Source organism: Centrocercus urophasianus, unplaced genomic scaffold (assembly GCF_019232065.1).
Source record: "Centrocercus urophasianus isolate 14NV4802_14NV808 unplaced genomic scaffold, USGS_Curo_1.0 seq_33, whole genome shotgun sequence".
Classification (NCBI taxonomy): Eukaryota; Metazoa; Chordata; class Aves; order Galliformes; family Phasianidae; genus Centrocercus; species Centrocercus urophasianus.
This window is the reverse complement of record NW_024884900.1, coordinates 9,430,212-9,440,826: the sequence shown is the minus strand read 5'-3', so window position 1 is coordinate 9,440,826 and position 10,615 is coordinate 9,430,212. Positions and strand designations below refer to the sequence as shown.

At 54.0% G+C, this 10,615-nt stretch overlaps 2 protein-coding genes across 2 annotated transcripts; one reads left to right on the top strand and one right to left on the bottom strand.

The window, feature by feature from the left end:
• Positions 1 to 483: 483 nt before the first annotated feature.
• On the top strand, positions 484 to 1,997 carry LOC122166440 (C-C motif chemokine 4-like). The gene is made up of 3 exons (XM_042830210.1): positions 484 to 682; positions 1,111 to 1,222; positions 1,565 to 1,997. The coding sequence occupies exons 1-3, from the start codon at positions 610 to 612 to the stop codon at positions 1,647 to 1,649; spliced, it is 270 nt and encodes an 89-aa protein (XP_042686144.1). The 5' UTR covers positions 484 to 609; the 3' UTR covers positions 1,650 to 1,997.
• Positions 1,998 to 5,731: 3,734 nt separating this feature from the next.
• On the bottom strand, positions 5,732 to 7,665 carry LOC122166406 (C-C motif chemokine 5-like). Its single transcript, XM_042830156.1, has 3 exons — positions 7,334 to 7,665; positions 6,743 to 6,854; positions 5,732 to 6,355 (listed from the first exon to the last, which is right to left on the bottom strand). The coding sequence occupies exons 1-3, from the start codon at positions 7,407 to 7,409 to the stop codon at positions 6,268 to 6,270; spliced, it is 276 nt and encodes a 91-aa protein (XP_042686090.1). The 5' UTR covers positions 7,410 to 7,665; the 3' UTR covers positions 5,732 to 6,267.
• Between the last annotated feature and the right edge of the window lie 2,950 nt (positions 7,666 to 10,615).

Below are 10,615 nucleotides of genomic sequence, written 5' to 3'. Positions count from 1 at the left end.
CAGTGCAAAGTGCTGCCCCTGAGGGGGTTTGATCCCAACCCAGGACAGGTAGGGGGGTCCCAACCCCACTGCTCCCTGCTGGGCACCGGTGGTGCGGACCCACGGTGCTCCTCATGCTGCCATGCAGCAAACCCCTGACAAGCACCCGCACAACAGCAGCACGAGTGCTCCTTGGGCTTGGTTTTTTTCCAGAGTTGTGTAATCTTAACCAAACATTGTTTCTTTTGCTATCCAGACTCATAGGGAAAATCCCTCCTGTAATTATGATGAATAGAACTCTTCTTTGTGGTCATGCCACTTGGCACAATCGAGTTTCCTTTTGAGCTGATAAAAATGAAAACGAATGCTGACTCAGAGCTTAGTATCCCAGCATTCTTGCTCCAGTGTGAACTACATCCCATTCTTTCTGCCTTTCTTTTTCTTTTTTTTTTTTTTTTACTATTTCACTTTCGTGACATCCTCTGTCATCATCCTGGAATTTCCACTGGATCGTCTCCCTGCTGACTCCAGGACTTCCTATTAAAAGGGATCTGCATCCAGTTGCTGCAGACTGCCCCGCATCTGCCTGAGCTCCTGGTCCTGCTCAGGCAGCCCTCATCCGACGGGAAGATGAAGCTCTCTGCAGTTGTTCTTGCTCTTCTGCTCATCGCATCCTCCTGCTCCCGAGCCTCCTCTGCCCCAGGTGAGTCCTGCTCCATTGTTTGAGAAGGAAGAACAGCTCTGAGCCTTTGTAGGCATTTCTCCTTTGAGGCAGAGAGCAGGGAATTTTTCAGCTTCTTTCTGCTCTGCACTTAGATCAGCTCATGTAGGAACCTCCAAATCATCCATCCATCCATCCATCCGTCCATCCGTCCATCTGTCCATCTGTTCATTCATCCATCCACCATTCTGATTCTGGGGTCCTTGCTCCTGGTCATAGTGTAGAGACTCCAGTCTCTGCCCTGGAACTGAGTATGATTCTCCCTCATGTTCCCTTCCCTGGCTCCATTGAGCCAGGTGATCTCCAGTGCACCTTTCAAACTTAATTGTCCCCAAGTTCTCTGCTCCCTCCTCCCTGCATGGCTCCTGAGCTCACCCCGCACTCATGCTGTCTCTCTCTGCCTTTTACAGTGGGACCCGACGTCCCGACCTGCTGCACTTCTTACATAAAACACAAGATCCCACGGAACCTCATCCGCAGTCACTACAGCAGCAGCACCAGCTGCTCGCAGCCAGCCATCATGTAGGTACCGATGTGGATGTGGTGTGGGTGTGTGGGGTCAGCCGAGGGCTGCGGGTCAGAGAGAGGGGGCTGCGGGTGTGCTGTGCACAAGGCAGGGGGAACCAAGGGGAAAGGGCTGACATGGGGACTGCTGGGATGCCCCTGCAGGGGTGGCCAGGGATGCTCTCTGGGGACTCCCAGGGGTGTTCCTGCAGGAATTGATGTGGGAGAAGAATGGGAGTGGTGGAATTGTGGTGAACGCAGCATCAGCTTGGGGATGGTGGAGAACCTCTTGTGAACCCCAAACCCAGGCTCCTGCTCTGAGCAGTGATCTCAGTGTCTCACCTCTGTCTCATCCCACAGCTTTGTCACAAAGAAGCGCAAAGTCTGTGCCAACCCCAGTGACCCCTGGGTACAGAGCTACCTGCGGAGCGCCAAGCGGGACTGAGCGGAGCCAGGCAGGATGGGACACTGCTGCCATGCCAGGCACATCACCACGAGCTCCTGACATGGAGCATGGCTTCAGGACGGCTGCATGAGCCCACGTCTCCTGCTTGCAGCTCCCACGGACTGCAGGATGGGGACTACAGACATCTCATGTCGGTGCTGTTAGCACAGCCCACTCTGCAGCCCCAGCAAGTAGCTCGACACCTCTGCCTGCCTGCAGACTAGAAAGGCCCACGGTGCATCTACTGTTCCTAAGTTATTTAAAATTATTTAAGAAATTACCATAAGAGATAGGCAGTATTCTCATATCTGGATCATATTTATGGGAGAGTGGCAGGGAGGGTATTTAAGGGAGGGTGGCCCAGAGTCTCCTCTTCAAAGGAGGGGTGGCTCTGGCTCACTTGTATGAAGGTGTTGTGGAGAATAAAGAATGTGGATAAAACCTCTGTTTTTTTGTCCCTTGATGTCCTTTACACCATCACAGAGACAAACTATCACCACTAGCCCATCAGAACGCCCTACACGGCATGTGATGATGGGAAGTGGTTTGAGATAAGCCCATGAAGTTTCCACACTACAGACATATGAATATCCTCTGACTCTGTTTCCCCACCACATCCCCTATGAACCAGACAGACAAGGAGGGGCTCCTCATGCGCCCCAGCTCAATGCCTGGCTCCCCAGTGGGCACTATGTGTGTGATGGGATGGGATGGGGATGGGCACATTGCAAAGGACACAAACCAGGAGAGCTGCTGTAGGGCTGCAGATGGGAGCCAGCCCTGCTCCACATCCAGCACCAGGCACAGGGCACACAGGTGGCTCATGTGTGGCTTTGCAATAGGAGCAAGCGGGTTGCAAGGGAGCATGCTCGCATCATGCTCAGCATGCTGAGGTGCTCCCATAGCCTCGTGTCTGCACAACATCTGTTCTGTTCAGACAGTATTTCTTCTCCCTAATGCAAAACACATTTCTCCTATTGTTTAATATTTTTAATCCACAGCTTATAGCTCAAACTTGGCAGCTCCAGAGCTGGGAAAGCACCTCGCAGCTGCCTCATGATTTCCATCCAGCTCTGTGTTTTCCCGGCAGCAGTGCTGACTGCAGGCAGGAAGGCTGCAGGGCTCTGAGCAGCAGCAGGACGGGCTCCCATCTGCCAGGGCTGGGGAAATGGGGAAAGGCCTGGGCTCTGCTCAGCCCTGCCACAATCCCAGCACTGCACTGAGGGCACGGCAGAGAGGGGCAACTCTCAGCACGGCTGGGTAGGTCAGCAAAAAGTCTGTCCTGTGCTAGGGCCCATGTCTGCTTAAGCTGGGGGATAATCATGGGGGGAAGAGTCTGCTGAAAGGGCTGTCTTGAACTGGGATCATAGAATCAGTAAGGTTGGAAAAGACCTCTAAGATCACCAAATCCAAACCCAGACCACCCCCACCATGCCCATAACCACAGCCCTCAGTGCCACATCCCCACAGCTCTGGAAAACCTACAGGTACAAGGACACTTCCCTGGGCAGCTGTGCCACAGCATCACTGCTCTTTTGGAGAAGAAATTTTTCCTAATGTTCAACCTGAACCTCCCCTGGTGCACTGTGAGGCCACCATCTCTCCATCGCTGTCATCTGGGAGCAGAGCCCAACCCCCCAATCGCCACCTCCTTTCAGGCAGTTGTAGGAGCATCTCCTCAGGCAGAGGAGGTCTCCCCTGAGCCTCCACACTGACCTCTCCCCTGAGCCTCTGCTCCACACTGACCCATCTCAGCTCCCCCAACCTTCTTGGCCCCCTGGGCACGCTGCTGGCTCATGGTCAGTGGGTATCAGCTCACACCCCCACATGCTTTTCCTGCATGCATCTTTCCAGCCATTCTGCCCCAGGCCCATAGCACTGCATGGGGCAGTTGTGACCCAAGTGCAGGACCTGGCACTTGGTCCTGTTGCAGCTCATCCCGTTGGCCTCTGCCTGTCCACATCCCTCTGTGGGGCCTTGCTACCCTCAGACAGACCCACTGTTCCCCCCAGGTTGGTGTCTGCAAATTTACTGTGGGTGCACTCCGTTCCCTCATCCAGGAAGAGAGCAGGTGGGGCCGGGAGCTGTGGGGTTGTGGTTCTGCTGAACCCAAACCTGCGCTCAGCACCTTTTGCATGGAGAAGAGGTGCCTGGTGCAGGAGGGGGCCTGTGGGCACCCACACAGACCCTGCCCTGGGCTGCTGGGGAGAACAAAGGATGGCTGTGCTGGTGGCTGTGTGTGGGGGTTCTGCCCAGGCCCGGCACAGAGGGGGGAACCTGGTGCAGAGCTGGTGCTCTCGGGGCAGTCCCTGGCCAGCAGCCCATGCAGCCACAGGAATTTCCCACAGCCTCTGCTTTCGTTTTCCTGACTGGAGCTATCGGAGCTTCATCTTAACAGCCCACGCTAGGGCTCCTACCAGGGAGATGAGGCAAGTGGGAGCAGTGGGAAATAGGGAGGGTTTGACATCACAGGGTGCTGCTGGGGACCTGGCAGCTGCCTGCTGGCTCAGGGCAGGGCAGAGATTCCACTGTACCCAGGAGGTGCGGCAGCTGCTCACGGTGCTGAGTCTCAGCACAGCACCAAGCCCTCGGAGCTTACACAGCTGTTCCTTGTTTCCATTGACATTCTTTGGGTGAGACACAGAGAAGGCACAGCCCGGACAAATGCACTGTTCCTGCACTGTGTGGTCAGCTACGATTCAGTTATCTGTTCTGTTGGAATGCTTTAAGCGTAAACAGAAAGCCACCCAAAGAGCCAAAGCACCTCACTTTTGGGAGCTTGAACCACATTGGGCTGTCCCCTTTGTGCCAGTGAAGCTCAGAAGAGCTCTGGGGCCGGCAGTGAGCAGCCCCCAGGCAGACTTGTCCCCTCGTGTTGTTCTTAGCTCCATTCTGTATCTCTCCCTTCATCAGCCCCAGGGGCTGCTTGCTCTCACTGCCCTCACCACAAGGACTGGGGACATGGTTACTTCTGGGAAGCCCTGCTGTATTAGGGCAAGCACATCCTGCCACAGCCGCTTCTTGCAGCTCTTTTTCAGCTGTTGGTTTGAACCCGACCTTACAGCTCAGTGTTTTTGAGTTTTGCCTTTCTGACCTATGTGATGCTGGAGGCATGGCCATATGCTGGCGGCTCTGCATTGCTCAGGAAACCTTCCTCCTAAACCTCCTAAAATGGGGGCTTATAGCATCCATTGCTGCTTCTTGGCCTGGCCTGGGGCACCTCAAGAGATGGAGAACCCAGAGCTCTGAGCAGTGCCAGGGCCTCAGTGCTCTCTGCGTGAAGCATTTCCCCTTCAAATCTGACCCCTTTTATTGTGTCACCAGAAAGGAAAACCCGGTGCCCAGCTCCTCCAGGAACTTCAGGGCAACTCCTGAGAAAGTGCAGCAGAACAGGCTGCTCCTTGATCAGGGAGGGCTATGGCAAGGGGGTGATGAGTGAGGGGAGGGCAGGGGGCAATCCCAGCATCTGCACAGCACCGCAGCACTGTTCAGTTTGGGGTATTAACAGACACTGCTTGCTGTGATGCACTAGGGATCAGTTGTTGCAGCAGCTGCAGCAGCAGGTCAGGCCATGTCATTTCATTCTCTACCCACAAAGACATCAGAAAGTTTTAATGCAAACTGTAGCCTGACAAAGTGTGGTTTGGTTCACTGCGCTTTTTCAAAGCAAATTCAGGCTTCCTTCACAAAGCAGCTGCAGCAGAAGATGGGTGCATGTCATCTGCGGCAACTGAGTGAGCACAGCCAAAGTGGAACCCTGCTCCTGCATGACTGCCACAGAGCCCCCAGGCAAATCCCCAGTGGCCTCAGTCCCTGATGTGATGGGGAGGGCTGGCATAGAGCCCCAGGTTGTGCTGGGAGCTGGGGATGCAGCAGGGATGGGTTTATGGATAAGGAGGGTGAGAGATTCCCAGCTGGGAAGTGGTGTCTATCCATGCCTGTCCAAGGAGCCCTCCCAGCTCTTTTGGCCCAGGAGCAGCGTGGGGTGGGCAGGTGGTGAGCTACGCAGCAGGACGGTCCCACAGAGCCTACTCAGCACCCTGCCCTTCCTGGGGGCTGGTGGGAGGGGATGCAGCCAGAGCTTAGACACAGAGATAGAAAACTTTATTCTTTGGGACCAGCAAGACACAGCGTTTTGAGCACAAGTGTGGTTCCAGAATGAGCATCCCATAAATAACCAGTGTACTGTTTCCTCCCTTAGGGAAGGATCTCCTTCACAGCATCTCATTCACAGCTCCTGCAGCACAGCAAGACACAGCCAGCTGGCTTGGAGGTCAGCCTGCATTATGTGACAGCAGACACACCTCGTTCTGACAGACTGCATCCCACAGGTGGCTCTTAGGGCCAGCAGCAGAGGCACAGGAGGAGACGACATTTTCACAGCAGCCTGCACCAAGCAGACCTGAAAGGCCAAGAGGCACGTCCCCAGCATCTCAGCTGCATGGTAGGGTGGCTAAAGTATAGTATAGATGATGCTGTTGCAAGACAAAAAGAAGCTCAGGGACCCTGGGGTGTCTGTTGGCCCTGGTGCTCAGCAGTGGGGTTTCTAGGACCACGCCATGACTGTGCTGCACAGACTCGCAGGGCTCTCCAGGGCAGACACCTCGGGTCCTGGTGCTCACTGCAGCTCCAGGAAGTTGATGTATTCCTTCACCCACCGGGCGTCAGGGTTCGCGCAGACCTGCCGCCCCTTCCTGGTGGTGAACCTGTGGAGCAGGGAGGTGTCAGCCCCAGAGCCAGCTGTCGGCACCCACCATCCTGTTCTGTGACCAGCATTGGCTTCCACAGGGGTCTCTTACCCTCCCACAAATCCCCAAGCTCCAGAGGAAACCAGGCACCACAGAGAGCTCAGGGACCCTGGGAGAACCTGCATGCTACAAGCTGTCTTCATGGGACATCCTTCCCAAGCCTTGTCCCAGGCACCAGGGTGGGCTCATTTCTCAACTGAAGAGGATGAGAGCCCACGCTGCATGTGGGACCTGTGGTGGCTGCCCCTTCCCCTGGCTCCAGGCACCGTCCCTCACACCACCAGCCCCTTGTTCCCAGTGAAAAGCAATTCTCCCCTTGAGCCCAGAGCTGGATCTGGTACTTACACAACTGCTGGCTGTGGGCACTTGCTGCTGGTGTAGAAATACTCCTTCACATGATTCTGGGGCAGCTTCCGTACTCTATAGCTGAAGCAGCACACAGTTGTGTCAGCCCCAACTGGAAGAGAAGAAGGCTGATATGAGTCTACCATGAGTCCACCACAATGTGCTGCCCATAGCAGTGTGGACAGCCATCCCTTAGGCAGCTACTCTCATTCAATCTCCCCAGAAAGTCATCAATAAATGGGTGTGAGCACCAAAGCGTAATGGAGGTCACTGCTGGGGGTGTCTTAGTAGAGCTTTTGCAGTCTTCTTTTCCTCAGTGCTGGTGACAAAAGTCCCCTCACTCATCCTAGGACCAGCCCTAAAGCCCAGCAACACTGGAGGTATGAATCCTGAAAACTTCAATGCTTGCAAGGTAAAATTTATCATTGCCTCCCTGGGAGAAAAGGAGAAAGAAAGGAAAACCTGTCCAAAGAAAGCATGAAAATCTTCCAACCTTTGAACCTTGTTGTTTCCATCTGTTTCGATATAACTGCCCGCTAAAGTGAAAAACTCCCACGTCAGGAGAGAAGAGAGGAGCAATGCTGTACTCACATGGAGATGAAGAAGTCTGAGGGAAGAGGGCAGCAATCAGGAGGATGGAGAAAGGCACAGCTACGGCAGTCATCATGGGCAGAGCTGAGCTGCAGAGGCAGGAGCAGAGCAGAATCCTCCCAGGCGTGGTGTGGAGTGGCTGGGATGCTCCTCGCTTTTTATCAGGCTGGTGGCCAGTCAGATTTCAAGGGGAAATTTTAGGGTTTCCAAAGTGTAACTGATGTCACGGCACCTTTGCCTCAGAAAGGCTGAAAAAAAAAAAAAAAAGAAGAAAAAAAAAAGGAAGCAACAGGTTTAGGAAATACCAAAATAGTTGCTGTGTGAGGTGGGGTAAGTCTGAACAAATCAGCACCCAACCAAGGGTGACACTGCTCAAGACAGGATGTGAAGCAGTCTTTGAGCCTTGGGTTCACACCTCACCAAGGTACCAGCAATCCCCTGCATCTCAGCACAGACCAGGAGGATGCTAACTCCTTCTCATGCCAAGGTCCTAAGCCTTGAGGACAAAGGTGCTCAGTCCTTCAAAATGGCTTGGGAGCAGCCAGAGAGCCCTGGGTTCCATGGTGGGTCTGGGCACAGCCAAGAAGGGCTTTCCCTGGGAAGCCCACCTAGATGCTCTGAGTACCATCTTGTGACAGAGATGTGGAGCCAACTCAGCACAGGGTGGGATGCAGGAGGCTGAGCCCAGGAGCTCCTCTTGTGCCAGAACCATGACCTATGTGCATGCACACAGTCACAGGGCTCCTTGCCACGAGGTGATGGGCTCCCCAAGATGCACAGGGAGCATTTCCCCTTTCTTACCTCCTCTTCTCTTCAGCATCACCACGTTTGCCAGCTCAAGGCTGTGGTTGCTCAGTCATATCCAGCTCACGAGGCACCATGAGCTCCTTTCCCTGTAGTTTTGTGGCTTCCCACAGCCCCTCTGTCATGATGTGGGAAGTGGCAGGAGCTGCTGCTCTGCTCCTGTGGCAGCATCCCCTCCACCACCATGTCTCCATGGGAGGGGAGGACAAGCAGTGCTGCAGGAACTTTCCCAAACCACTCTTGTGAAGTTGGAGGGGGGACTCCAAGTTTAATATTGCAATTAGCGAATTGTTCTGACTCTTTCCGAGGGCTGCTTCGAAAGCAATGCCTCCTGTTTTATGGTGTCAGCCTACGACATCAGAGGTGGATGCTGGTGGTACAGCAGTAGGGGTTGAACCTGCTCACCAGTGCCCCATTTTGTGCTGCTGCTGTGTGACAGCTGGCAGCAGACGGGCAGTCTGACAGAACGGTGTCTGACACAGAAGGGTGGATGGAGCAAAGTGTGTCATTGAACTCCTCTGTGCAGAAACAGTGGCACCCACTGACATTCATTGATGCTTGTTGGATGCTGATGGAGACCAACCAAGTGCATGTGAGCACAGTGAAAGTTGCACTGCATGGACAAAGTTTTCCTGGCAGTAATGCTTTCATAGCAATTGTGAAACAAAGGGTTGCCTCCATATGTGTAGATTTGTTCCAGCACAGCATGCAGGTTCATGCTAATCACTGGTGAAAATGCACAGCTAATGGTGATAACTATGTCAAAAATAGTGTTTTGTACCAGAGAATTTGCTCCATCAAATAGTGTTACTGTACTCTTTGTATCAGTTGTCATTTCCACGGCAATAAATAGGAGGCATTACTTTCAGAGAGGCCTACTTATGAATTTATTGCTTACACCACAGATTCATGTAGGGGTGCAAAGAAAGACTGTGCATCTCAGCTTTGTCTCCTCTCTGCAATTGTGAATGTACTTTACCCTCAGTCCTGACCCATATCCACCAAACAAAGGCTGACCCTGGGACTGGGACTTCTTTCAAGGAGCTGTTCTTGTAGAAAATGAATATTTGTACCCTCCCCAGATGCACAACACACACTGCCCTGCACACCGCTGGCTCTTTCCCTTGCATTCAGGGCGGGCAATCACCCACCCCCCTGTCCTCATCCAGTACAGACGCCATATGCCCACTATCGGTCGTGCAAGTGAACCCACTCCTGCCAGCAGAGCTCTGGGAGCCGTTACTGCCTCTGACAAAATGACTGCCAGCTCCAGATAGAGATCTAGGAAACCACAGAGAGATATTGACATGCCCCAACCACAGAACTGCCGTAGCCCACGCTCTGGTAGAGCTTGTCGAGGCAACCGAAACCATGACATCTGCATATCCTGACAGCTGCAGCTCAGCTCAGCATAGCTCCATCCTTGGGAGGGTTGGAACTCCAGGCTCTGTCCTGCTGACAGCACTGAGGCTCGCAGCCCTGTTTCCCCCAAGCAGGAAAAACCTTTGCTGGCATTATTGTCTGTGCCATGTTGTTCTGCTTCACTCAGCCTTGGGGACATGCTGGCTGTGTACTGGGACACGGGGTGTGTTGTGTCCATGATGCCATGTTGTCTGTGTCCGGTGTGATGTGCATTGCCTCAGCCTTGCTGCAGCAGCACACATGGGGTCCCCTCTCCATCATCAGCAGCTGAACCTCAATGCTGAGCCCCCAGGGCTCTGCTGGTTATTTTCATGAACAGTTGCCCATCATTGCCTTTCCCAAACCTGTCTTCTCTGGTGCACAAATCGGCAGCACAACCTGATCCTGCTTCCCACATCTGACAGAGGCAGAATCCTCTTGCTCAGAGGATCTGCCCAGTGCCACAGCGTGCAGAAAGGAGCAGGCATCCCTGCAACGTCTCCCAGAAAGGTGGTGGAACCCACACCAGCCAATCTTCCCCTTTGTCTGCAGGGCCCAGATGCCTGCATCCTGTCAGGACTGGCTTGGGGGCCACCACCACGTCCACCACCACCACTTCATCTCCGGTGGTTTAGTGGTCAGGACTCATCACTCTCATGGCCTGGGTCCAATTCCCAGCTAGGGAAAAGGCCCTTACAACCACCACAGGTCACAGACTTCTCTGGGCAGATCTGTGTGGGCAGACAGGGCAGGGTAAATCTTGAGGACCAGTGGCAATCCACTCCTCTTCCTCACTGCCATCAGGCTGCACCCTCCAGCAGAAATCTGCGCTGTCCTGGCAGCAGGAAGCAGTGCTTTGTAGGCAGCAGGGTGCTGCAGCTGTGTGTGTTTCATCCTGTGGCAAGAGAGATGCAGGTACTTGGCCATTTTGGCCACCCTGAAGGGGAAGAGGCCAACAAAAGATGAGGGTCCAGAGCAGATGGGGACAGCAGGGACCCCTCGGTGAGGAGTGGTGGGGATGTGTGTCTGTCTGTCCCTCCTGGGGACAGGAGGACAGGGGCTGTCAGTAAAAACTCC

Coding starts and splice junctions, on each gene's coding strand:
- LOC122166440 (XM_042830210.1), top strand. CDS start 610: ATGAAGCTCTCTGCAGTTGTTCTTGCTCTTCTGCTCATCGCATCCTCC. Junction 683..1,110: donor CCGAGCCTCCTCTGCCCCAG/GTGAGTCCTGCT, acceptor TGCCTTTTACAG/TGGGACCCGACGTCCCGACC. Junction 1,223..1,564: donor TGCTCGCAGCCAGCCATCAT/GTAGGTACCGAT, acceptor CTCATCCCACAG/CTTTGTCACAAAGAAGCGCA.
- LOC122166406 (XM_042830156.1), bottom strand. CDS start 7,409: ATGATGACTGCCGTAGCTGTGCCTTTCTCCATCCTCCTGATTGCTGCC. Junction 6,855..7,333: donor TCAGACTTCTTCATCTCCAT/GTGAGTACAGCA, acceptor CTTCTCTTCCAG/TTGGGGCTGACACAACTGTG. Junction 6,356..6,742: donor TGCCCACAGCCAGCAGTTGT/GTAAGTACCAGA, acceptor CCTGCTCCACAG/GTTCACCACCAGGAAGGGGC.